Source organism: Eupeodes corollae, chromosome 2 (genome assembly GCF_945859685.1).
Source record: "Eupeodes corollae chromosome 2, idEupCoro1.1, whole genome shotgun sequence".
Classification (NCBI taxonomy): domain Eukaryota; kingdom Metazoa; phylum Arthropoda; class Insecta; order Diptera; family Syrphidae; genus Eupeodes; species Eupeodes corollae.
Window position 1 is genome coordinate 23,019,035 of NC_079148.1, and position 25,552 is coordinate 23,044,586.

At 33.6% G+C, this 25,552-nt stretch overlaps 2 protein-coding genes and 1 long non-coding RNA gene across 4 annotated transcripts in view; 1 reads left to right on the top strand and 2 right to left on the bottom strand.

The window, feature by feature from the left end:
- Positions 1-22,349, top strand: part of LOC129944795 (zinc finger protein 546-like) — a 53,631-nt gene extending 31,282 nt beyond the window's left edge. The window contains exons 8-15 of the mRNA XM_056054460.1: positions 5,481-5,610; positions 11,288-11,556; positions 15,138-15,474; positions 15,532-15,690; positions 15,758-15,928; positions 21,323-21,473; positions 21,539-22,073; positions 22,140-22,349. Coding sequence (XP_055910435.1) covers positions 5,481-5,610; positions 11,288-11,556; positions 15,138-15,474; positions 15,532-15,690; positions 15,758-15,928; positions 21,323-21,473; positions 21,539-22,073; positions 22,140-22,197 — 1,810 coding nt within the window. The 3' untranslated portion in view covers positions 22,198-22,349. The remainder of the gene's footprint in view (positions 1-5,480; positions 5,611-11,287; positions 11,557-15,137; positions 15,475-15,531; positions 15,691-15,757; positions 15,929-21,322; positions 21,474-21,538; positions 22,074-22,139) is intronic.
- On the bottom strand, positions 284-5,193 carry LOC129944427 (uncharacterized). 2 transcript variants are annotated; one of them, XR_008781435.1, is made up of 3 exons: positions 4,081-5,193; positions 2,835-4,009; positions 284-2,778 (listed from the first exon to the last, which is right to left on the bottom strand). It is a non-coding gene; the product is annotated as an uncharacterized LOC129944427 (long non-coding RNA). The 2 variants fall into 2 exon arrangements; XR_008781436.1 differs by having other exon boundaries at positions 284-2,556; positions 2,608-4,009.
- On the bottom strand, positions 11,008-12,259 carry LOC129944423 (zinc finger C4H2 domain-containing protein). The gene has a single exon (XM_056053845.1). It carries the CDS (start codon positions 11,995-11,997, stop codon positions 11,137-11,139), a length of 861 nt encoding a protein of 286 aa, XP_055909820.1. The 5' UTR covers positions 11,998-12,259; the 3' UTR covers positions 11,008-11,136.
- Positions 22,350-25,552: the final 3,203 nt, after the last annotated feature.

Genomic DNA, 25,552 nt, shown 5'->3' on the forward strand with positions numbered 1-25,552 from the left:
AATAATGTGTAATTCCCCTTATGTTTAGGTTTCAGAGTTTCGTAGCTAGATGTCGCACGCTGAGCGCGAAACTCTGAAACCTGAGACATAGAAGCGAGACAAAAGGTTGTTTGGCTCGCTCTCATAAAAATTTGTATTCTAACGTCTATTCTATTCAACGGACGCGCCCAAGCCAGTCGAATTAGATTTGTAGTCTTTAAATAAGAGTTATATTTTAATAAAGAAATTATATACCACAACGTCAGATGTGGGGTAATACACCAAAAGAAAACTAAATTATTGTGTATATTACCTCTTTTTGCGGATTTAAAGCCAGCTATGACAAAACTCAACAAAGCACAATTGGTTGAAGCACTTCAGAGCGCTGGAGTAGATGTGCCAGACACGGCTTCTCTAGCTCAACTTCGGGCATTGTATGAAAGTACAGTTACAGTGGCACCCCAACAACCTTCTGGTGAGTTAACTGAGAAAACTCCACCTTCTGCTGAGCTAACCGAGGAAACTCCACCTTCTGCATCTCCGAATGGAGAGAATACTTCCGAAACACTGGCCGCTTCTGATAACAGGCACAGTAATACAGCTTCTGATGTCCAAGACTTGGAAGAAGAACAAGAGCTGGCCAGACTTGAGCGTCGGAAAAAAATCCTTGAGCTAAGGAAAGAATTGGACCAGATGGAAGCGCCCACAACATCTTCGGTTGCACCATGGCGTGCAGTGGACTTCTCAGACATCGAAAATGCTGTTCCTGCATTCAACGGTGACGATCCATACAGCATCACTAAATGGATAGTTGACTACGAAGATGTGACCGACTCGCTGGGATGCGATGACCGATGCAAGTACTTGTCTGCACGCCGTCTCATGCAGGGAACTGCGAAAATGCTGTTACGCACGGTCTACGTTGACAACTGGGATTCTTTGAAGCAAATACTTATCAAAGAATTCGACCATAAGATGAGCAGACAGCAGGTCTATCGTCAACTGAGTGAGAGAGTACGTCGTCAGGGCGAGCCACTTCTTCGATATGTCATATGTATGCAAGAACTTGGGTCACATGCTGAAATCGATGAGGCAGAGTTGATCGAATTCATTATCGATGGTTTGAGGGATTCACCAGCAAATGTCTCTATTCTTTTTGCCGCCAAAACTATAGTAGAGCTCAAAAACCTCTTGCCACGATACGAAAAAAGAAGAGTTCCGAGGACTATGGTTGCTAGGGCAACAACTTCTGGAGGAAATATGGTTCCCTCAACTTCAGCATCAAACAACGAGCAGTCCAAGAGATGTTTTAATTGCTCAAAGTATGGGCACATCGCAGCAAAATGTCCAAAGGAGCAACGACCAGCTGGATCCTGTTTCAAATGTGCTGACGAGGGGCACACTTACAAAAACTGCCCTTATATTGTGAAGACCAGAGTTGGAGCCGTGAACCGGGATGCCCTTAATGATGACACCAAGGAGCTGACTCAGAGTTTGGATGCTGTTCAGATGGTGAGTGTCGCCTTTATGACAAATAAGAATAAGTGCACAAAATTTATCGATTGTTGTTCTCTTTTGGATACCGGTAGTCCGATTAGTTTCATACGAAAGTCTGTTCTGCCTGAAGAAATTAACGTTCAAGAATCATTAACGTATTCAAGATTTAAAGGATTAGGAAACATTAAACTCTTTACGTACGGTACGATTAATTGTTATATTAATATAAAAGATAATTTAAATCTTGTTTCCCTTATGGTTATTCCAGATGAAGTAACTCCTATACCTTTACTTATTGGTCGTGATCTCCTTGAAATCTTTAATATAAAACTTAACATGAACTGTAATAAAGTTAATATAACTTCTGAGCAGTGTCAAAATGAAATTTGTTCGAATAAAGTTTTTCTTTCTAACCAATTGTATATGTGCACTTATTCTGATGAAAAAACCGAACCTTCAGAGTGTAGTCATTATAAGAACAACATAAATGATGTTTTTGGGAGCAGCGTATTAGCCGGTGAATTAAAGATACAACCTAAAGAACTTAGTGATTGCTTCAAAGACAAGTTGAATACATTTGATCATGATCGGATTAAGCTTAAAGACGATCTTGATGTGAAGAGAGAATACAATAATGTTGAGGTAGATAGTGATTTATTTGGCTGCCATGCTTTTGAGATTATATGGGATAGAAAAGATTATATAGATATTGATTCAAATCTTAGTTTAGACATTTCAAAAACTATTAAAAATATAGTATCTCAAAATTATTTGAATTTTGATAAAACTATGGTTTCACCAAAGGATTTTGAGATGCACATTAGACTTACATCTGATATTCCTGTTTGTTTTGCTCCGCGAAGGCTATCAGTCTCAGAAAAAGGTACTGTGAGTGAAATAATAAAAGACCTATTGGAAAAACGAATTATTCAGCCAAGTAGTTCTCCGTATGCTGCACCAATAGTTTTAGTTAAGAAAAAATCTGGTGAAACCAGAATGTGTATAGACTATCGAGCATTGAACAAACGTACAGTAAGAGATCCTCATCCAATACCATTGATAGACGATTGCATTGAATACCTGGAGGGGAAGAAGGTTATGACCTTATTAGACCTTAAGAGTGGGTTTTACCAGGTAAAGGTAGCAGCAGATTCAACACAATTAACATCTTTCGTAACCCCGAACGGTCAATGGGAATTTCTTAAAATGCCTTTCGGCCTTAAGAATGCGCCCAGTGTTTTTCAGAGATTCATAATTCAAATTTTTCGTGAATTTATAGACAGAGGAGATATAGTTGTCTACCTAGATGATATATTAATTGCTAGTAAAACTATTACTGAACATTTTGAGATACTTACTAAAATTTTATGTTGTGTAGCGAAGAATGGGTTGGAGCTCAACTTGTCAAAATGTCGCTTTGCATATTCGAAACTTGATTACTTAGGGTTTAAAGTAACGGAACATGGCATCCAACCTAGTGATTCCCATATTCGAGCGATTGCTCAATATCCTGTGCCTAAAGACAGAAAGAAATTGCATTCATTTTTAGGACTTTGTTCATACTTTCGCAGGTTTGTCGAATCCTTTTCAAGAATAGCAAGACCTCTTTATAATTTATTAAAAGCTGAAACTCCTTTTAGATTTACTTCCGAATGCGAAGATGTTTTTCAGACTTTAAAGGAACGGTTAACATCTCCACCTGTATTGGCAATCTATAGTCCAAGGAAAGAAACAGAACTGCATTGCGATGCAAGTTCATTAGGGTATGGTGCAGTTCTACTCCAACGACAAGAAGATGATAAATTACATCCGGTAGCATTCTTCTCTAAAAGCACCACTGATCAAGAGGCCAAATACCATAGTTTTGAATTGGAAACTTTAGCCATAATTTCAGCTTTACGTCGGTTCCGTGTTTATTTGCAAGGTATTCCTTTTACAATCGTAACTGATTGCAGTTCTTTAACAATGACACTGAACAAAAAGAATGTTAATCATAGAATTGCTCGATGGGCCTTAGAGCTGGAGGATTATGATTATAAGGTCAAACATCGTAGTGGTGCCAATATGAATCATGTTGATGCCTTAAGCAGATGTAATGTTATATCCGTTATTGACTCTGAGGATGTTGATTTCCAACTCAGAGCAGCCCAAAATCGAGATGTAAAGATTTTGGAAATGAAAAACAAACTATATTTAAAAGATAATAATTCGTTTTTAGTTCAGGATGGTATTGTCTTCAAAAAAAATAAAAATGGTAAACTTCGATTCTATGTCCCATCTGAAATGGAAACTAATGTTATAAGAATGATCCATGAGAAAATTGGGCATTTAGGTGTAACAAAAAGCTCTGATCAAATTGGCCGTCACTATTGGTTTCCGAATGTTCAGGAAAAAGTTGAAAAATACATTAAAAATTGTATCCGTTGCATAATGCACTCAGCACCAGTTCGATCTAATATACGCAATTTGTTCAATATTCCTAAGGAGCCCATTCCATTCCATACAATACACTTGGATCATCTTGGTCCTCTCCCTTCAATAAAGTCAAAGAGAAAACATATATTAGTGGTAATAGATGCATTTACAAAGTTCACTAAATTATACCCAGTTGTATCTACAAGCTCAAAAGAAGTATGTGCAGCACTAAGAAAATATTTTGAGTATTACAGTAGGCCATCAAGAGTAATTACTGATAGGGGAACCTGCTTTACATCACTAGAGTTTAGTTCATTTGTTATAGACCAGAATATAGATCATGTTAAGGTGGCAGTTCATTCGCCACAGGCCAATGGTCAAGTAGAGCGAGTCAATAGGGTATTAACTGGCATGCTTGCTAAGCTTTCGGAACCAATCGAGCACTCAGATTGGGTTGTTACTTTAACACAAATAGAATTCGGACTAAATAACACTATACATCGCGCTATTCAAAATACACCAAGTCAATTGTTATTTGGTATTAACCAAAGGGGAGTAGTAATCGACAAATTAACAGAATTTCTTGATGATAAACAATTAAGTCAACTGGAAAGAAATCTTGAATTGTCAAGAGAAAAGGCTTCAGAAGCAATCACTAAGATTCAGGAATATAATATTAAATATTTTAATGAGCATAATAACCCGGCACGTATATACGATGAGGGTGATTATGTAGTAATAAAAAATGTAGATACAACAACCGGTGTAAATAAGAAATTGGTTCCAAAGTTCAGAGGCCCATACGTTGTTTACAAAATTCTACCTAATGATAGATACGTAATACGCGATATCGAAGGTTGTCAAATCACACAGCTGCCATATGATGGCATTGTCGAGTCTCGAAATATTCGACTTTGGAAGAATCGAGACTCTGAAGGTTCGGTTGATTAAGGGCGACACCTACCATCTCATGATTATAACTTAAGACTTGTTTGTTTAATTTAATCGTGGGCGATCAAATTGTCAGATTGGCCGAGTTGTAGTATAAAATTAAGGCAACTATCATTAATAATGTGTAATTCCCCTTATGTTTAGGTTTCAGAGTTTCGTAGCTAGATGTCGCACGCTGAGCGCGAAACTCTGAAACCTGAGACATAGAAGCGAGACAAAAGGTTGTTTGGCTCGCTCTCATAAAAATTTGTATTCTAACGTCTATTCTATTCAACGGACGCGCCCAAGCCAGTCGAATTAGATTTGTAGTCTTTAAATAAGAGTTATATTTTAATAAAGAAATTATATACCACAAATGTGTTCCTATTTTCTTAAATAGCTTTTTATTAAGCCTTCAGTAAATTGATTTTAAGATCTTCATAACTAATGATACTTTGATATACAAATTAAGAAACATTAACAAAATATTCGCACTACTAGATAAATTATATTGTTAAATTTTAAATTCGTTGTCTTATACAAGTACTACCAAATATTAAGTTTTGTTCCTATTATTTTGGGCATTGTTGTATGTTGATATAATTATTAAAAAAAACAGACGTCTTTTATTTGAAATATTTATATTTTTCCTTTATCAGCCTGGTCCGTCATATGAAAAGATATCACCAAATTGTAATGACCAAAGAAGATGTCGAGGAAAACCGCCTAAGAAACATGAAAAATTTCTATCGAAAGCCCAAAGTCAAAGCTGAATCCAATTTAGAAATTTAATTAACTTACTGCTGCTGATGATTTTTAAATAAATAAAATGAACATACAAAAAACAAACAGCTTTACACAATTATATAATTTACTTTTATGTATTTATGGATCAGTTATTATTTTCAATTACTTTTAAAAAATATATAAAACAAAGCAAATAATTATTCATTAGATACTTAACATTGTATTAAATGTTTTAAAAATTAAATGTTGATTAAAAATGGATCTTATGCTAAATCAAATTGAATTGATGTTAAATGAAATAAAGAACCCAGAGTTAATTTGTTAAATACTTTTAATTTAATTTACGACGAGACGGGTAAAGTCTTAATTTTGATAGATTTATCTTATCTCAATAAAACAAGCATTCCATACAGTCGCATTGATAGAAAATATCTACAGTGTCGGACAAAACTGAAGCACGAAATCATTTTATTTTGAAAAAAGTCACATAAAACTACAAATTAAGATACATTTTTTTTTATTTATTTTAAATAATATTATTATTGTCTTAAATTAACAGTATTTAGATTTGCTATAATTATTTACATATTTAAAATATATATTTAAAATATTTAAAATTCTTATGAAAAACGATTGGACAAAACTAAAGCACATTTCTCAAACACAATCTTTAAAACTATTTAAATTCCAATATTTAGTGACATATCCTTTATATTTTATGATGGCAGCACATCGATGCGCCATGGAGTTGATAAGGTTTTCTATGTACTGGCCGGGGATATTATCCCAAGCACTTTAAGCCTGTTGAAAAGGTGAGTATTGGTTTTTGCAATTAGAGCGATCAATCCTCTAATCTACAGGGGAACCCAATAGATTCTCTATAGGGTTTAGATCAGGGGATTTTGCTGGCCATTGCATTACTTTAACATTATTTTGATTTAACCAATCCTTCACAACTTTAGCAGTATGTTTAGGATCGTTCTCATGTTGAAATATCCATCTCAATGGCATGTTTTCTTCTGTATAAGGATACATGACATTTTGAAGGATATCTCTATACATGAAACGATCCATTATACCTCTAATTCTGTGGATCGGTCAGACTCCTTCACTGGAAAAACATCCCCAGACCATAATACTACCCCCACCGTGTTTTATTGTTCCTTTTAAATAGCGAGGATTTAGATGTTTACCTTCTGGCCTGCGTACTGTATGAAATCCGTCGGATTCTTTCAAATTGAACTTCGATTCATCAGAGAAGAGGACCGTCCTCCATTTCGCCGCATTCCAGTTCAAATGTGCTTTTGCAAATTCAAGTCTGGCACGTCTGTTCTTCGCAGAAATAAATGTTTTTTTAGCTGTTCGATATGATCGGAGGCCACCATCAACCGCTCTTCTCCGGATAGTCCTGCTTGATATTTTTAAACCCAATTCTTTTTTAATGATTTCCGATGATATGAAAGGATCTTTTTTAATAACCCTGACGATTTTTCTGTCTTCGCGATTTTAAGTTTTTCGCGGTCTACCACCACTATGAACAGTTTGCACTGTACCTCGAGCACGAAAACGAGAAATTACTCGGGAAATCACTGAGTGATTAATACAATATTTTTTGCTTATGAATGTAACTGACTCACGATTATTGAAATCAGACACAATATTGTCTTTTGATTCGTCGGAGTACTTATCGCGAGCCATTTTAAAATCTCGATGCAATGCTTACAACAGATGACGTGGAATGGTGAACAATTCACTTTTCTTAGTCGCAAACGCAATGGAAAAAAAACAGTTATTTTTGTTGTTCTCATTAAATAACTGTAAAATATAGACCATACAGATGAGTTGAAGCGTTCAAATGAAGAAGGGGGTAAGTGACATTTTTGAATTTTTCTGATTTTTTTCACCAACGAAGAAGGTAAATGAAAACTTAAATTTCTGTGTCATTTGCGTCTTTCTACGATCTCTAGTTTCCAATATAGCCTTACAAAAAATGGTGTAAAGGAGGTAAATGCATCACAAAAGTGCAAGATATTAGTAGAAGGAAATAAAATCACTTAACCCCTTTACGCACTGAAAAATCCAAATTGAAAACATTTTTGTTTGCATGAAGGAGTTAGCTGTGAGTTTGCGCCATCTTTGGATAAAAGGGGTAAGCACTTAAGCCGCCCAAATAAAACTCCAAGTGAAGTAGAAGCTTTTGTATCTCAGCACATAAGTCAATTCCCAGCTGAAGAATCCCATTACTCTCGAAATAAAAACCCGCATAAACTATATCTTTCGCCATTGCTGAATATTTCCAAAATGTATAACCTCTACCTTGAAAAATGCACTCAAGAAGACAAAACTGCGGAATTTTTGGTAAACGAGTCTTATTACAGGACCATTTTTAATACGCAATTCAATCTGTCTTTCCGCCTCCCTAGAAGTGATACTTGCAGCACATGCGATTCTGGTAAAAGCTCGGCAAAACATCGAATAAGCTATAAGTCAGCATTCGAAAATCAGAAAATTGATCGCGAAAAAGCTCGATCCGATGCAAATGTTCTTCATATTACTTTCGACCTACAACAAACCATGCCGTTGCCTAAACTCAAAACTTCAAAAGCTTTTTATATGAGACAAATGTGGTTTTATAATTTAGGAATACATGTAATTACTTCTGATGCAGAAATGTCTTACATGTTAACCTGGACAGAAGATATAGCAGACCGAGGAAGCACAGAAGTAATGAGTGCACTCTTTACATTTTTTCAGCAATGTGAATTTGCGAAGAATAGAAGAGCTTTAATAGCGTGGACTGATTCTTGCCCTGGACAAAACAAAAACTTTTTTTTAATCTGTCTATATCAAGTTCTCATTTTACTTGACTTTTTCGATGTCATCGACCATAAGTTTCCGGAAGTTGGTCACACTTACTTGGATAGTGATCGAGATTTTGGAAGAATTGAGAAGGAGTTGAGGAAAAACGAAACCATATATACCGCCGAACAATACAGGGAAATCATTAGAAGCGCTGGTAAGAAAAATACTATTGTTGTTAATATGGAAAACCATTTCCGCTCGCTAGCTGCTTTGCAGGATAAGCTTAATGTCCGCAACGTAACAAAAAACATTTTGAACGAAAAAATCAACTTTAGGGACAGTGTCAAATGGATACGTGTTACTAAATACGGCTCATATTCCTACAAAGAATGTTATGATGAAGATGCATCATTCACAGAAGTTTTGATAGCAGAATCAAAACAAATTCCAGACATAACCCAAGACTTTTTTCCTAGAGAAAAAAAAACCAAAACACTCTCAGTTGAAAAAATTAAAAATTTAAAAGAACAAATGCAGTTTATTCCACTTGAGCATCAATGGTTCTATGAAAAAGCACTATCAGAATCTTCAGCCTTAGCAGAAAACAAAAAAAAAAAAAAAAAACAAACAAAAAGAACTAAAAATGTCACTAAACCCCTTTGTTATTCCTTTGAAATAAATTAAAAAAAAAATGTGTGGAAGAAGAAGTTAACTGCACTTTTTGAGCAATGTTATCAAAAAAATGTATCTTAAAGCTATTTTTATTGAATGAAGTCCTTATATTTTAAAAGATTGTTATGTGTTTTATTTTTCTTCCTTATTAGAAAGTTTCAGTTGTAAGCCCAAAAAAAGTTCTAAACAAGAAACTTTGAACTCTTATATCTCAAAACTTCACTAATGTCACTTAAACCCTTCTTCATCTGAACGCTTCAGTTATTTTAAAATAGGGTACATGTGCTTTGGTTTTGTCCAATCGTTTTTCGTAAGAATTCGAAATATTTTGTAATATTTTAAATATGTAAATAATTATAGCAAATTTAAATACTGTTAATTTAAGACAATAATATTATTATTTAAAATAAATTTAAAAAAAATTAATTATATATCTTAATTTGTAGTTTTATTTGACTTTTTTTCAAAATGAAACGATTTCGTGCTTTAGTTTTGACCGACACTGTATGTTTGGGATATAAGTCTTCTTGCAATAAAACACACATGTAATGTACTTTGATTTGTTTTTTTAAATCATTTAATAATGACGATTTTAATATATTTATGTATGTAAATGTCAATACAATTATTTTGTATATATTAATTAAAATTAAATTAAATTATTTGCTTGGATTTAAACTGAAAAAGCATTTATTTTGAGGAATAATGAAACGAATCAATGAAATTATGTTGGGTAAGTAAATAATTATGCATTCTGCATACTAGAAAATGCTTAATAAGTGGCGTGTGTTGTAATTTCTTGACATTAATGTATTGGTCTATAGTCTACCGGGGGAAGCACTATTACATGAAAAATGATTTCATTTCAGCTCTAGAAAGAAACTATTATACATATTTCATAATGTAAGTTCTTTTACAACAGATATTGGAACTCATAATTAAAAAATCCTTGAGTAAAAAATTACACTTTCTTATTTGTTAGTATCTGACAAATTGTACGAAATGGAATACTTCAACGTTATAAGTTTCAATTGCTTTTCTGTAATTAAGAAAACCATTCGATTTCGAAGTTTTTTGTGTGAATATCTTAAAGGTAGGTACTCTTTCTTTTACCTTCGAAAAAAGATTAGAAAGTTTTTCATTAGTTTTAAACTACATATCTCACTTTAAGCCATATTATGAGTTCCATGAGTTAGAATGGAATATAAAAAGCTACACCAGAACGTTATTTAGATACTTATTTTCACTTCGAATTAGAAATAAGTTTACCAAGAAATATTTTAGTCTTGCATAAACTTAAGTTTGGAACGCAAAGATAACTTATAAAGAGCAATTTATAAAAAATCAGTCATCTTCGGGTGAAATTCGCAGGAGGGGAAAAGTAAAGTAAGCATTTTTTTAATTTGTAACTCATAATCAAGCTGACTGTTGCAAAGTAGATACAACAAGACGTAAGAGGCAACATAGGCTTTAATGTTTTATTAAATATGCCTTCGACAATTAACCTATCAATTTTATTCTAAAGCTTTTCCAAAATCAATGGAATCAAGAATTCTTAAAATTAAATCTCAAAAAGATTGAAAGATTTTAAAATATACCGAAAATACCCCTGCATTTTTCGATTAATCTGGCATTAAAACGAATCAGTATATTGATCGTCGTGACAGATATTCCAAGGAAGTTTAAAAAGTGGAATTCTTGAAATGCAACGCTTTGTTCCGCTGCCCGTGATTTTAATCCGGGAGGTAATTGTAAAATTAAATTAGCTGAGTACGTCTTTTCTGACAATGAGCTAATTAACTGAAAATGTCTATGGCTCAGGAGATTGATGGGACTTAAGTGTTGCAGATCTACTGCAAGTATCTTTATCAGAAAAAGAATAATCTGTATTACAAAAAAGTAAAAATTAGTAACATAATAAACTAAAGTTACGTTATGTGTGCGAAAACTTACAACTTTACATAATAATAAGGATTATAATATAACTCTATAAGTAAAATGCTTTCCAGAGCTGAAAGTGCAGGAGTCAACGACTGCAGCTGTCGTCTATCGTCTTTCGTCTTTCTAGCTATCCTGGCATCCCGGAAATCGAAATTAATTGTTTTTCTTTTTTGGCTTCTTGGGGTTCCGTGAACGGCTTTTCGCCTTACACAATGGACAAATGGGAGCATTGCGATGTATTTGCTGATGGCAAGATAAACAAGACTTCATGGGCGGCGGTTGTTGTCTGAGATTCACATTAAAGTCAGAACGAAAGGTGGGATGTCCCATACCAATGGATGGACTTTGTTGGAGGCGATTCGAAGGGGGAAATTCGCTTTTATTGAGTCGTGTCACTGAACCCCCAACCGACGATGGCGGAGGCGGTGCTGGAGGCATAAATGCATGCTGTGGACCCGATGGTGGCAACGATGTAACTGTAGCTTCCGGCAATAAAGGATGCCTGGGATGTGGACGTGCTAGAGACGAAGCAGATGATGAACTTGCTGCTGCTGCACTTTGGGCTTTTAAAAAGTTGGCCTGAAAGCGATCTTTCGAAATGGGGCTGCCTTCTTCTTCGTGCAAATCTCTTAGTGGACTCAGACCTAGATAGTCTCTTCGCATGTGATCGATTTGATACTTCATGGCAAGATACTCCTCGTATATTCGATTGGCCATATCCACTGAACGTGTCTGATTCTCCTTGGTCTGCTTGATAACGTTCTCCATGTCATTTATGTCCGCATGAATCTGTCGCAGTTCTTCAACATGGCTCATTTTCTCCTCCAGCAAATGCTCCATCTCTTTGCGATACTCTTCGAGGCATTTTTCTTCGTCGTCACTGATTTTCACTTCTTTTATAATTTTCACTTTGAGCTTTTCCAGCTGAACGGTTTTGTCTCGGATATCCTTAACAGCTTCCAGCTTTGCATAGTAGTGTCGTTCGTTGGAAGATGAAATTTCGGTAGTGGCCATTTTTGTTTTTGTTGACACAATTGGAGACGTGTGTGGTTGGTTTTGGTGGTGGCTTTTTCTTTGTTTTTGTACAGAAAATCGATCAATTTTCTTTTGGAAATATTTTTATAACACTTATAAATAGTTTAATTCATTTTAGAATGTTTGATTGATGTTTGAATTTTGTAGTAACAAAACAATATTAACATTTTTCTCTCTCACTTTAAATTGATGAAAATAAAAGAGTAAAATGTGCTGGATGCTGGTGCTGTCGTCCGGACTGGAAAATTTTGTTTATGAAGTGTGAGACTGAGTGTGGCTGCGCTGCGTTTGATCGGGGTTTGAGAGGATGCGTGTGATTTCGATAAGTGCCGTCGAAAGTAGTAGAACTATTGTGTACTAGTATTTTCTTAGGACAAAACTGACGGGAATTGTATGCAACTTATTTTAAATTTTTTATTTATATCGACTTTTTAGCAACTCAAATGTTAGAAATTTTTCACAATAATTAAAAGTATATCGAAGAACGCATTTGATTTCATATCTTCAAGGGTGGTAATTTCGGTCGGTGACTCGCTAAAAGTTTGCCTTGTCCGTCTACAAACAAAAATCAACGGAGTTATTGTGAACAAAATTTCGGTTGTCTTGTTAGCTTAACATAAGATGACTGAATATTTGTATATAAAACCACAAATACCACATATTGGGTACATTGAACATAAATAAAAACTTATCGATGCTGAAACTATAGATTTTATATACAAAGATGCCATATTACGTCAGCGTGGATGCTCTTTTTATAGGCAAAATCACAACGATTATTAGAATTCAAGGAAGAGACTTGGTTTTCATCCTTGAAATCAATAATTTAAATTTGACAGACTGTGTATTGTGATCACTGCATATTTCTGTCACTAGAAAAAAATCACTGGGAACTTTTATATGTTATGTGTATAAAATTTAAATTGAAATCAATAGAACGATTCGATTAATTTGTTTATGAAATAGAATCAGCTGTTTAGGAAAGTAAATTTTAGTGAGGAAAATAGAAAATTGCCTTTAAAAAAGAATCTCTTAGTGATTTCCAACCCAACAACATATAAAATCAAATCTAATCAAAAAGGTAACGTATTAAAATATAAATTTCAAAATGTTTCTGGATTGATTTCAATCAGAGCTTCAACTGCCCCTTAAGCATGGTACGAAGCTCTAGCTAAAATTTCATATTTTTGTTTCATAGTGTACATTATTCAGTTGTCAACATTTAGCGGACTAACCATAGAGGAAATATATTATCTAGAGTCCCGACCGGTACCCGTCCTACCTGAAACACCCTCAAATTTTCTTCGATTTGAACTCTCTCAAATTCGGTATCGATGGATACATGTGAGTGGGTAAAAAAAAAGCAAAATGGGGGATTGGGCTAAAAAAAAATAATGGAATTTTTGTGATCTGTCAAAAATTACAATTCCACAACTTCAATTTTGCAAAACAAAACAATTATTGGTTTCGGATTTTAAGAGTAAGTTTTTGTTAAATGTTTCGATATTTAATATAGTCTAATATTTTTCAGGCCAAAAACCTTCAGAATGAAGGGAGTATATACAAGTTCACTCATTTAATAAAAAGTAAGTCAAATTGCAGTGAAGAGGTGTACAAATTATCGATTTAATTTATAGTCTGTGTTTTCATTTTAGATGCTGCCAATTACATACCATAATGCAAGAAGCAACTTCCCTCTATGGGACTGATGTGGGGTCTCCATTGAACATTTCTGATGACAGGACTATCGGCCTGTCATCAGATAATCCAATAGAGACCAACAATCCAAAATCCAGTCCATGATCCGGTCATCGCAGTTTGGCTTTTTTGAGCGGAGAAAAATCCTGTCATCAAATTTGACGTTTGTGTTGTATTCGGTAGTAGCGTCCGTTTTCCACAGTCTTTTTGAAATTAAAATTTCATTTCGTTTAAATTGTCGTCGAGTGCATAAAATCATTAACTTAAAGTTACCTTTATTAGGCACAAAACAGCTTCAAAGCTGTCATGAAGTTTCCTTACTTCGAGAAATTGATTCACCCAAAACCAACAATTTTTAACAACACTAAAGGTAACTAAAAAAAAAGTAAACAACAGATTAACCGTTTCTAATGTCAAATGTGAGATTTGAAGTTGCTCTTGGACATAATATGCCCAGTAAAAAAAAAACAATGGATTGCGGATGAGATTGCGGAAGAGAAGCTGGATTGAATTTTACTATTGTGGAGCCTCAGGGTGATAAATTGCTCGGTGTAGGTCGAAGCTAAAATTAACAATGGCCAGGATTGAATCTCCTCAGAAAATTTGTTTTTAAGAGATAAAAATGACATTTTGAACATAAACTCAAATGCATTAAAACATCTGCTAAAAGAAATTAAAAAACATATTTAAGTAGTAATTTTTTTTGAATAAAAACAGTCTCAAAACAGACCCTCTTTAAATTGTCTACGGCAACTGCCATGAAATAATATGTATTGATTTATTTTGTGCCGATCTTCAATAACATATATATGGATGAGTTATTTCTTGCAGAAAGTCTTCGGACATGAAAAGTATTCGTGAGAATACGTCTGAAGAATAATTGTATTTTCTACAATTTTTCTTTCAAAAATTAGTTTATATTTTAGATGAAGTTTGGAGAAAAAAACGTAAACTAGATTTAAGCTCTAGATGGATACTTTCCTTTAGGGAATCACTTTACTAAAAGTGTCAAAAAGTCATTCATAATCTATCCGTATTACATTTTTCGGATTCTGATTTTCATGATTAATTTTTAACACATGTTTTATTTTGAAATTCATTTCAAGAATAAAATTGAACAAAGCAAACCATTGATTTGATTCCGTTACCACATTTGTTTGAAATAGCTGAACTGAAATTGAAGAGCTTATCTCACTACTTTTAGTGAAAGTAGTGAAATCAACCAAACTGATTATTTTCCCGAACACAGCCATCTCGAACTGTCAAATTTGTAAATAAAAATGACAGCAATATTTATTTGTTACCTGTGTTTTGTTTACGACATAACTTACTAAAAATTGAAGATTTAAATTCGAAATTACCATTTCTGGTTCAATTTTCTTCTATCAATTAAAATTTATCTCATCAATGTTGACTTAAAATAATAACTTCAACATGAACTTCGACCAATCAGCTTGTCGGGTCTGCCTGCTCGCAGACTCGATTGGATTTCCACTCGCACAGAAAGCAGACCTAAGCAAAGATTATACATTTCTGGAAATGTTCAATGCATGTACTCATTTAGAAGCACTCGAATCTGACGAATTTCCTCAATTTATATGCCAAAGCTGTTCACAGGACTTGCAAATAACATTTGATTTTCTTTACAAAGCATCCATCTCTGATCAGTTCCTTAAAGATCAACTTAAAATCTCTAAGAAAGATGAAAACTGTGACAATTCCGATGAGAATAATGAATCTAAAAATGACCATACCACTGTACACTTATAATTACCATCGCTTTCTTTCCAATATTTATGAATTCTTTTTTTTTAGGAAGAAAACTCACTTGACTGTGAAGAGTACTCGCAAGTTGAGCATCCAGACGAATTTACAATTATTTCTCAATATGAAGATGGGACTCCACTTGAACAAGTCAAATGTGAACAGTCCACTGATAATGAAAGTGTCGACCGTAAGGATGGATTTGGTTTGGTATATCTACATACATTTTTATTAAGAATACGAACACTTTGATATTAATAACAAGTTTTTCTTCTAGGAATTTGAACAATTTGTCAAAGTGGAGCTTGCTTCTGAAAAAATTTATGTAGAATATAATGAGGATTCTTGTCAAGAAAGTAATGCTTCGATATCAGAAACAATTCTTGATACTGAAGGTGAAAAAAAAGAGTCACAGGCACTTGAAGTAAAAATGAGCTCAGATCGAAAGGTAACTAAGAACATATTCAACGTTAATATAATTTATCAATTGAAATTAAATTTGATAAAGCGAATTTATCAAATATTTAGCCATTTTTAATAGCTGCAATATTTTGTATTTTGAATGTTGTTTTCACGGATGTTGGTCTTATGTTTCTTAAAATTGATGAGTTGACTGAACTCTTTTAATGAGGATCAGGATTTAAATGATCTTGTTTTGTGGAAATACTTTGTTTGCAAAAATTGCTGCAATGACTTGTTGGGGGCAGTGGATATTATTTCTATTTTCGCTTCTTAATTTTTCGTTTGAAATTTCCATATTTGTCACTTTTTTGAAGTTTCTTGTGGAGGAATTAAGTTTGTTTGAAAAACCTAAGATTTCAAATTCTAGTGAAATATATTTCCACTTTCTATTACATATAGCTTGGGAACAATAGCTTTTTGCGAGCTTAATACCCCTCCCATGAACTGAACTAATCTGTACTACTGTTTTTTGTTGCTTACTACTTCGAGCATCCTCTGGAAACAAAATCATTAACAATTTCGCACCTTAATATACCAATGAATTACAAGATTTATTAAATATTTCTTAGCTACCAATCATCGATAGCAAATTTACTTTTGAAAAATAACAGCTAAGCAGAAAATTGTCGTTCTCAGTACAAATTTTAATTAAAATAGATAGTTTAAAAATATTAACAATGATTTAACCATGTTGGCAATTGACAGTCATAATGCAGTTCAATAAAATTGATTACAAAAATATGAATTTTTAATTGATGGTTGATTTTAGCAATAAGAGTGAATATTTAAAAACTATTATTTTAATTTGTTGGTGCAGTAAAAAAAACTTAGTAATCAAAATACGTTAAGTTTTTTATAGCCTTCATAATCCCTCGATCATTATTAAACAAAAATAAATTCTTTTGGTAAAAAAATGTTATTAATAGTAAGTAAGTAAGTAAAGTAAGTAAGTAATTCATTTATTAACAATTTTTTAAAATAAATACATAAATATTTGTTTTTGAATTTAAAAGCTTTGGCTTTGCCGTCAGCTCGACTAGCAACTTAAATTTTTATAACATTGGTAAACTTTGTTTTAAATTTCAGTTTTAATTATATATTGATTTTTACATACATATATGCATCTACTTGTTTAATCATATTCACTCATAATCAATTTTCTAAATCTGCAAATTTCCTTCAGATAGTTGACAAGATTTTTCCAATCTGGTCCATTCAATATTAGAATTGTCTCTTGTAGAGTGAGAGAGAATTTTTGAAAATATGAGAATCTCTTGTATCTGAAAATTGGACATACGCTTATAAAATGGAAGCAGTCTTCTTTGGATTTATGATTGCAGAGTGTACAGAACTGGTTTAAACTCCCATTGTATGGTCTACCGTTGAGACATAAGACTTCGCATCTAGCTTTAAAAATCAAAGAAATATCTTTGTAGCTTAAAGATTCATTGAAATAGTTATTGTTATTTAGATTAAATTGATTCAATAGCTGTTTTTATAAATTGATTCCGAACCGAGTCTTCATTAAGCTGGATAATTTTATACATTTTTTCCTTAAAATCAAGAATGTTACTTGTATTAATTTGCATATCTTCACCAAATGAAGAAGCAATTCGTTGCCATTTGTCATGCCACCAGTCTTTGTTCCTTATTTCGTAAAGCAACATTATTTTGCTCAGTCGCTCATCTGGGAAACCTAAGACTTTAATAATATAATCCGCTTGTAGTTTCAATGTACTTGTAAATAATTTTGGTAAGCCAGTTTCCAAGTAGATCGCATAGTTCTGCGTGTTGATTGGTAGGTTGAAAATTTTTTTGATGAAACTCCTCTGAAATTTCTCAATTTCCTCATACTCTTCCATTCCCCAAACTTGAGCTGCATAACATAAAGTGGACTTCACAACTGAATTAAAAATTTGGTATTTGGTAGACAAATATACAAGGTTGTTTGAGAAGATCTTTCTCCATGTTAAGTTTATTAGACTTTGTGATGTTTTGGATTTGATGTCAAGGTGCTTACTAAAATTCAGCCGTGGGTTGAGGTTCACTCCAAGATATCTATATTCGTTTGTCACCTCCAAACTTCTTCCTTTTTACTACCAATTACTTCCAACTTCAGTCCGATTGGATCGCGAAAAGATCATTATTTTTGATTTTTCTGTATTGATTTCTAATCCCCATTTATCGCAGTATGCAGACAGTCGGTTTATCATCAATTGAAGATTTTCTTTCGATTCCGATAGTATGACCATGTCGTCAGCATAAAGTAAAGCATTTATCCGGATTCCGGCTATTCTAATTCCTCCAGGTAAGTCGTTAACTATGTCATTAATGAATAGTGAAAATAAAAGTGCACTAAGCGGACATCCTTGTTTGACACCAGAATCAGTACTAAACCATTCAGAAAAATGCGCTCCATCCCAGACGTTAGCTTCTGTGTTTGTATACATATTTTTGATGACATGTACAAATCTGGTTGAAACACCGATCTGCGAAAGTTTGTATATTAAAGCATTGCGATTTACCAAATCAAACGCTGCTTTGAAGTCAACAAACATCGAATAAACCTTTTTATTTCTTGCCTCAAATGCTTTCACTATCGATGACAGAGTAAAGATTTGGTCAACAGTGGAGTAATTTTTCCTAAATCCAGCCTGGAAGTCAGATAATATCTTTTTCTCTTCTACCCACTTTTCCAAACGATCGACAAGAACTCCGCAAAATACCTTAGCTATAATATTCATTAAAGATAAACCTCTGTAGTTTGAGACGTCATTTAAGGAACCTTTTTTATGTATTGGGAAGATAACCGATCTTTTATACGAGGAAGGAACTTCCGCTTTCGTAAGAATTTTGTTAAAAAGCACAACAAGTTGCATCTTAAAACTTTGCGATGAATTCTTAAAAAATTCGTACGGTACACCATCTTCACCTGGTGCTTTATTATTTTTAGCTTTTCGTAAAACTATTTCTATTTCAGTCAAAGATATATCGGTGTCTAATATATCATTGGTGATGAGAGGTTCAGCATAAGTAAACATTAAGTTAGAGTTTGTTTGAAGAAGGTTCGAGAAATGAGAAGAAAGATTAGCGGCGGATACACCTGTGCCAATTATATGTTGAGTACCATTAATATTTTTTGCAAGTTTCCAAAATTCCTTTGTATTCTTTGTTTTGCCAAGTGATTGTGCTTGTTCATTTTCAAAAACAAGTTTCTTTTCATAGCATAGACGTTTATACTGAGAATTCAACTGCATGTACCATTTACGTAATTCTTCATTGTCGAATCTCTTAAATGCTTTTAAAAGAGCAAATGATTTTTGTCTTGCTCTCATACACTCGTTATCAAACCATTTTTGTTTGAACGCTTTCCTTACATTGTCGCTTGATTTGCTCCCGGCATTTCTTATGCAATTTATAAGTTCAATTGATAGAGTATCTGAAGACTCGATGTCAGTTGGGATTCTTGAGAGACAGATGTCCAGTTTGTGTCGAAATGTTATTAATAGATTATACAAGCCCCTAACTTCATACTAACTTTCTTGAGACCAATTCTTCACATTCTTATTCATATTTATTAATTCATAATTCACATTAAGATTACAAGCTTATTATTTGTGAAAGCTTTATAAAATATGTTAGAGCGTTCGAAAATTTTAAATTTAGTAGATACTTAAAATACAATTTTAAAACTATAGTTTACAATATTTAATTTAAAATTTTTTTTTGTATTAGTTATAATAACCCTAAGCATCATTGGTCAGATGCGTTAAAAGACGATGTTTGAATGCGTTTGTGTTAATTATTCTTCTAATTGTAAAAGGTAGTGAGTTCCAGAATTGAGTGGCATGGACAAAAAATGTTCGTTCAGATTGCAGGCAAGCAAATCTTGGCTGGATCAGTACGACAGTTCTAAGCGAATTTGAAAAAGTTAATCGGTTGTGCAAATAATCAGGTTGACGAAACTGTAAAATACTGTGCAGCTGAATGAGAGTTCTAAATTTTATAAGGTTATCAAAAGTCAGACCCATTATTTGTTTAGAATAACTTGAAATATGGTCGTAATATCTTATGTTGAAGATGGATCTGGCAAAGTTGTTGTATATAACATTAAGTTTTCGCCTTGTATTTGAGTCAACGCTACACCACACTTCACATCCATACAGCAGAATAGGTAATAGAAGAGATCTTACAAGCAACATCTTACTACTGAAAGGAACAAACCTTTGGGATGTCCACAGTAGACGCAGAGCACTATATAACTTGCCAATTGTAGTAGCTGCATGGTGATTCCATGTTAAAGTCTCGTTAAAAATAATACCTAGATTCCTAGCAGACGTTACAAATTCAATAACTGAGCCACCCTGCAGAACCGGTGGAAAGCTTGACTTATCAAGGGGCGCTTGTAAATACACAAAGTTTTAGATTTTCTTGGATTAAGGGTGAGGTTATGCTTGAGAGACCACTGTTGTATAACTTCTAGATCCTCATTAACATAGTTAATAGCATTTCTTATGCTATCTACAGGAGTGTCCAAGTATAATTGGACGTCATCAGCAAACATATGAACTTTACAAGAATTAACCAGTCGAGGAAGCTCATTAACGTAAAGTGAAAATAATAGAGGTCCAAGAATAGAACCCTGAGGGACCCCTGCTGGGACTGTCAGAAATGAAGATGTCTGATTTCCTACAGCAACGCATTGTTGTCGATTAGATAATTATGAGTGCAGAAGTTTCACCGCAAAACGAGAGAATTTGAAATCATACTTAAGTTTTTGGCACAGCACAAAGTGATCGACTGTGTCAAACGCTTTTAAAAAATCTAGCAATGTTAAGAATGTAGCACGATTCATGTCCATCGCTCTGCGTATATCATCAACAACAAGTAAAAGCGCCGTTTTACAGCTTCTTTTTGCCCGAAACCCGGATTAGTTTATATCTAACAGGCTATTGTATGTTAGGTGTCCTTGCATCTGTTTTAAAAGTAGTTTTTTAAAGACTTTGGATAGGAATGGCAGGATAGCAATAGGCCTATATTCTGGGTTAGCATAGTTTAAAGTCGTAGGGATAGGAAGTATCTTAGTATATTTCCATATTCTCGGATACTCAGAACTAGTTAATATACAATTAAATAAATGAGTTATGTATTTTAGAATATGAGGAAGTACAACAACTTCGGATTTATCCCTTCTATGCCTACTGCGCCTGATTTAATGGACAGCATTGCTTCCACGATATCTTCTTCTGTGAAACGAGTAAAGTTAAAACTTTGTTCAGGGTCTTCAATTTCATTACTCGAAACATCATATTCTTCTAGTCATAAAGAAAGCTAACATGTACTTGACTTACTTTTGACCTTATTTGCGTTTACATTTTAGACTAGTGCAAATTCTAGGGATGATAAGGATGTAGAAAATGGCCAATATGTTGAGTGTAAGATTTGTGGAAAGTTTCTTAAGCAAATGTCAATGAAACATCATCTAAAAAGATGTCAACAAGAAGAGAAACTTCATCTTTGCAGTTCATGTCGTAAGTATTAATTTTTAATGTTTAGCAATTTTTTTAAACTCTGTTTTTATTTTTTTTTAAATAAGCTAAATCCTTTGCTGTGCGTAGCGATTTAAAAAATCATATGAGAACACACGATAAAGAAAGAGAAAGAAGATTCGTATGTTCTGAATGCGGCAAAGGATTTTTCGAGAAACAATCACTAAAAGTGCACATCGCGCGGCATATGGGTGACAAGGAATATCATTGCTCAATATGTCCAAAACAATTTACGACCAAAAAGAGTTTGGACGTTCATGTATTTACACACAATAGAGATCTGGGACGATTTGTTTGTAAACACTGTGACAAACGATTCCCTTCTAGAGCTGATCTTACTGTACACGAACGTTTCCATACTGGCGACTATCCGTTTCAGTGCGAATTATGCGACAAAAGCTATGCTGTGAAATCACATTATAATTATCATTTGGCAAAACACAAAGGTATAACGTATAAATGTGATCAATGTGATAAGGAGTTTTTAAATCGTGGCAGCTTGACTGCTCACAAATTCAAACATAACGAACGAATGCCACACGAGTGCTCGATATGTAAAAAAGGATTTGCATCACCTTATAAGTATGTTCTATCGCCTGATGTTTGAACAAAATTTAAAATATCATCTGTGATTGTTTTTTTTTGCAGATTAAATCGCCACAAAAGTTGTCACAAACCTAAAGAAGATGACGATCGAATAAAATAAGTATTTAAACCTTTATGTACTACCGATTGCTTGGGGCTGTAATATAATTTTCTTCAAAACTTTTATTTTAAGCAAAAAATATAAAGTTATACAGATTTAAGTTTTCACAAAGTAAAATAAATTAACATTTTGATTAAGGATTTTCAACTTCAGTGGGTTGATCTTTAACCATGTTGAAATAATAATTATATCGAATGGTACAGTTTCACAGAACACAAAACTTAATACAAGTACCTTGAATCAGTATAATATTTCCATTCATTGAACCAGTAACAAATATAAAAGCCTATTTTATTTTTCAAATTGGGAAACTTTTAATTCTCTTTATTATCGTGATTTCCATTCACTCATTGTAAAAACTACAACTAATATGCGATTCTTTGCTAATTCAATAAACAATCATAAGTCTATTGGGATTTAGCGTACAAATTTGAAACTAGAGCGGTGAAATTAGAAATAAAAAAATGATTTATAACGCATATTCACTTTCTGCTATCAGACAAGTTTTATCAAACCTTCAAGAGCAATGCAATTCATGATATAATCATATTAGCTTTTGATCCTACTGGCTGGTTGGAAAGCATGGTATAAATGTTATAAACTGTAGATAGATCGGCATTTGTTTCTTTTCTGACAAATCAGTTTATAGTATGTACTTCAATACATGAAGACTACAACTTCCAGTGTGACATTGGCAAAGGAAGAGTGTAACGGTGAGTGGTGATCTGCAGTAGGGGTAAGTTTTATGAGAATCGGATTGGCTCATTTGTAATAAACGCCGACTGAAAACAAATTAATGTTGATACAAGAGATAGTGGTATTTAAAAGCGTATCATGTGTTGGCAACGCTGAACCAACTACTTTTATGTGTCCTACGGATACGAGAAAAATGGAAGAAAGAACAACAGTCGGTTTCATAGACACACCATATATGTATATATATGGTGTGTCTATGGTCGGTTTTATGATTTAAAAGAAGAAGGACATGAATGTCAGTCATCTTAAATATAAAATAATTTTGATACATTTACTATTTGTTTTGTTAAATAAAAACGTTTTTGAATTCCAGAAAATTAATAACATAGAAACTTATTTTTAATGACCTTAGGAACATAACATTATGAAGCTTATTTTGTGGCGCTGTAGTTGAGGAGCAGGATTCACCCATTCGATGAACCTATCCGCGCTCCTCCAGCATTCCGCTCCTTTACACAACCAGGCATTCATACCTTTTCACGAAATCTTTTTCCGGTCCCTATGTTCTTTGTTTTTAAATTTGGCCTTAACATATTCTCTTCTGCTCACCATCCTTTTCTGAACCTTTTTATTTCGATTTCATAACATCCTATCCCAAAGTTCTCTCCCTTTGTCATTACCACAACAATACTCGGTACTAAATTCGCTGGTTTCTTATGTTATTATCAATAATCACAATGATTTTGGTTTCTTAAAACTTCTGCCAACCCAAATTTGGGGTCTATTATTCAAAAAGGCTTTCCTTTAGTGTAGTTGTCCATTATCAATTTGTGGTGTACCAACTTTCCTCCAACAAGTTAATTGAGAGGACCAATTAATCTATTAAGTAATAAATATGATTTAAAATATAATATAACAAGCATAAGTGTTCATATATGCGTTTCGCCCGGGGTAATGGTTGGGCTCATCAGAAGATGACCATTACACCTTGTCTTGACGCATATTTTCCCGAATAAATCGAAATTCCATATAATCCGAGCTACATAGCAGACAAGGTGTAATGGTCATCTTCTGATGAGCCCAACCATTACACCGGGGCGAAACGCATATATGAACATTTATGCTGGTTATATTTTAAATCGTATTTATTAAAATTAAACGGTGTTTAGGAAAAACATTTCGACTGTTAACAGTCAAATATTGGGGGGCGAATTTCCATTACCGCAGCACGAATTTCCTCCTAATTTTTTTTTACAGTTTTGTAGGGGTCTCAATAGAACAATTTTTAAATATTACGGGGAGGAAACAATTTTAAGTCTTATAAAAAAATATTTTCTTTTTCGGATTTAACCCTCCTTTTTTTGTATTGCATTTTTTGAGCCTAAAACAAGTTTTTTTTTTAATTGATAGCACGGCTTACTAACAGCTAGGTATGTAAGGTAGGTATGCAACCCCCCCCCCCCCGCTTGGGATCACTATAGGATTTGGGGTGGGTGCGAGTATGAGTATATGCATTAAAATCAGAGAAATCCTCAACAACAAAAAAAGCAAGTATGGCAACACTGAACAAAAAACAGAGAAGAAATGTCAAAATCAACCATTTTTGTGTGTTTTGTATGTAAAAAAGTGAACTTTTTTTCTATTTCTATTAAGTAAAGTTGTCGGCAACTTAAATTAAAAAGTCATTTCAAATGCTTCACAAGCATCTCAAGTTGCTCCGAGTGACCAACAACATCAAGTTATTTGATATTATTTGCAGCTAATGGTGGATTTACATTCGTCTTTATTTGCAGATTTGCAGAAAAGTAGAAGAGCTCAGCTATATTTTGAACATCGAAGCGAGACAGAATACACTCTATGTGTTTATTTTTCGTCTCCATAACTTCCTATAATTTTTACCGCAGCTGATTTTGACATTTTATTTCTTAATTTAAAAGCGAAAAATTTGAAAAAACAATTTTAAATTTTAAATTTGAAATGGACTTTGATAAGTTGAAAACGGCATCAAACCTTCTTCTCACATCTTTTTTATTTCAAGAAGACGAAATTGATTCCAAAAAACAAAAAAAAAGATTTTGGGTTCATCCATACCTTCGCAAAAGAAATGAAAGTGGTGCATTCGTGTCAGTGTTTGGGGAAATTGAGGCTATCAGTGACCCTTTGTTGTTCTTAAAATATTTGAGGACTACTTCTGCACAGCTGGAAGAACTTCTGCTTCTTGTTGGTCCTCAAATAAAAAAGGAATATGTCACACGAGAACCTATATGTCCGAAAATGCGCTTAGCCATTACTCTTCGGTAAGTTACTTTAAATTAGTTCTTAAGTTCTTATGCTTACTTTGCTCATTTTCTATAGTTATTTGGCAACTGGGGAATCTCAACAGAGCTTAGGGATTTGTTACAAGTGTTCGGCTTCTGTCGTTCATAATATTCTTTTCGAAACAACTGAAGTCATCACTAGAGCTTTTTGGAAAAAGGTTTTTCCAAGAACCTTACTGTGGAAGAAAGAATTTTCAACTATCGTCTGATCAGAGCCAGAAGAGTAATCGAAAACTCTTTCGGAATTCTTGTTGCGAAATGGAGGATTTTCCGTACGTCGATTAATGCTGGCTTGAGTCTTATTGAACAAATTGTTCAATGTTGCGTCTGCCTACATAACT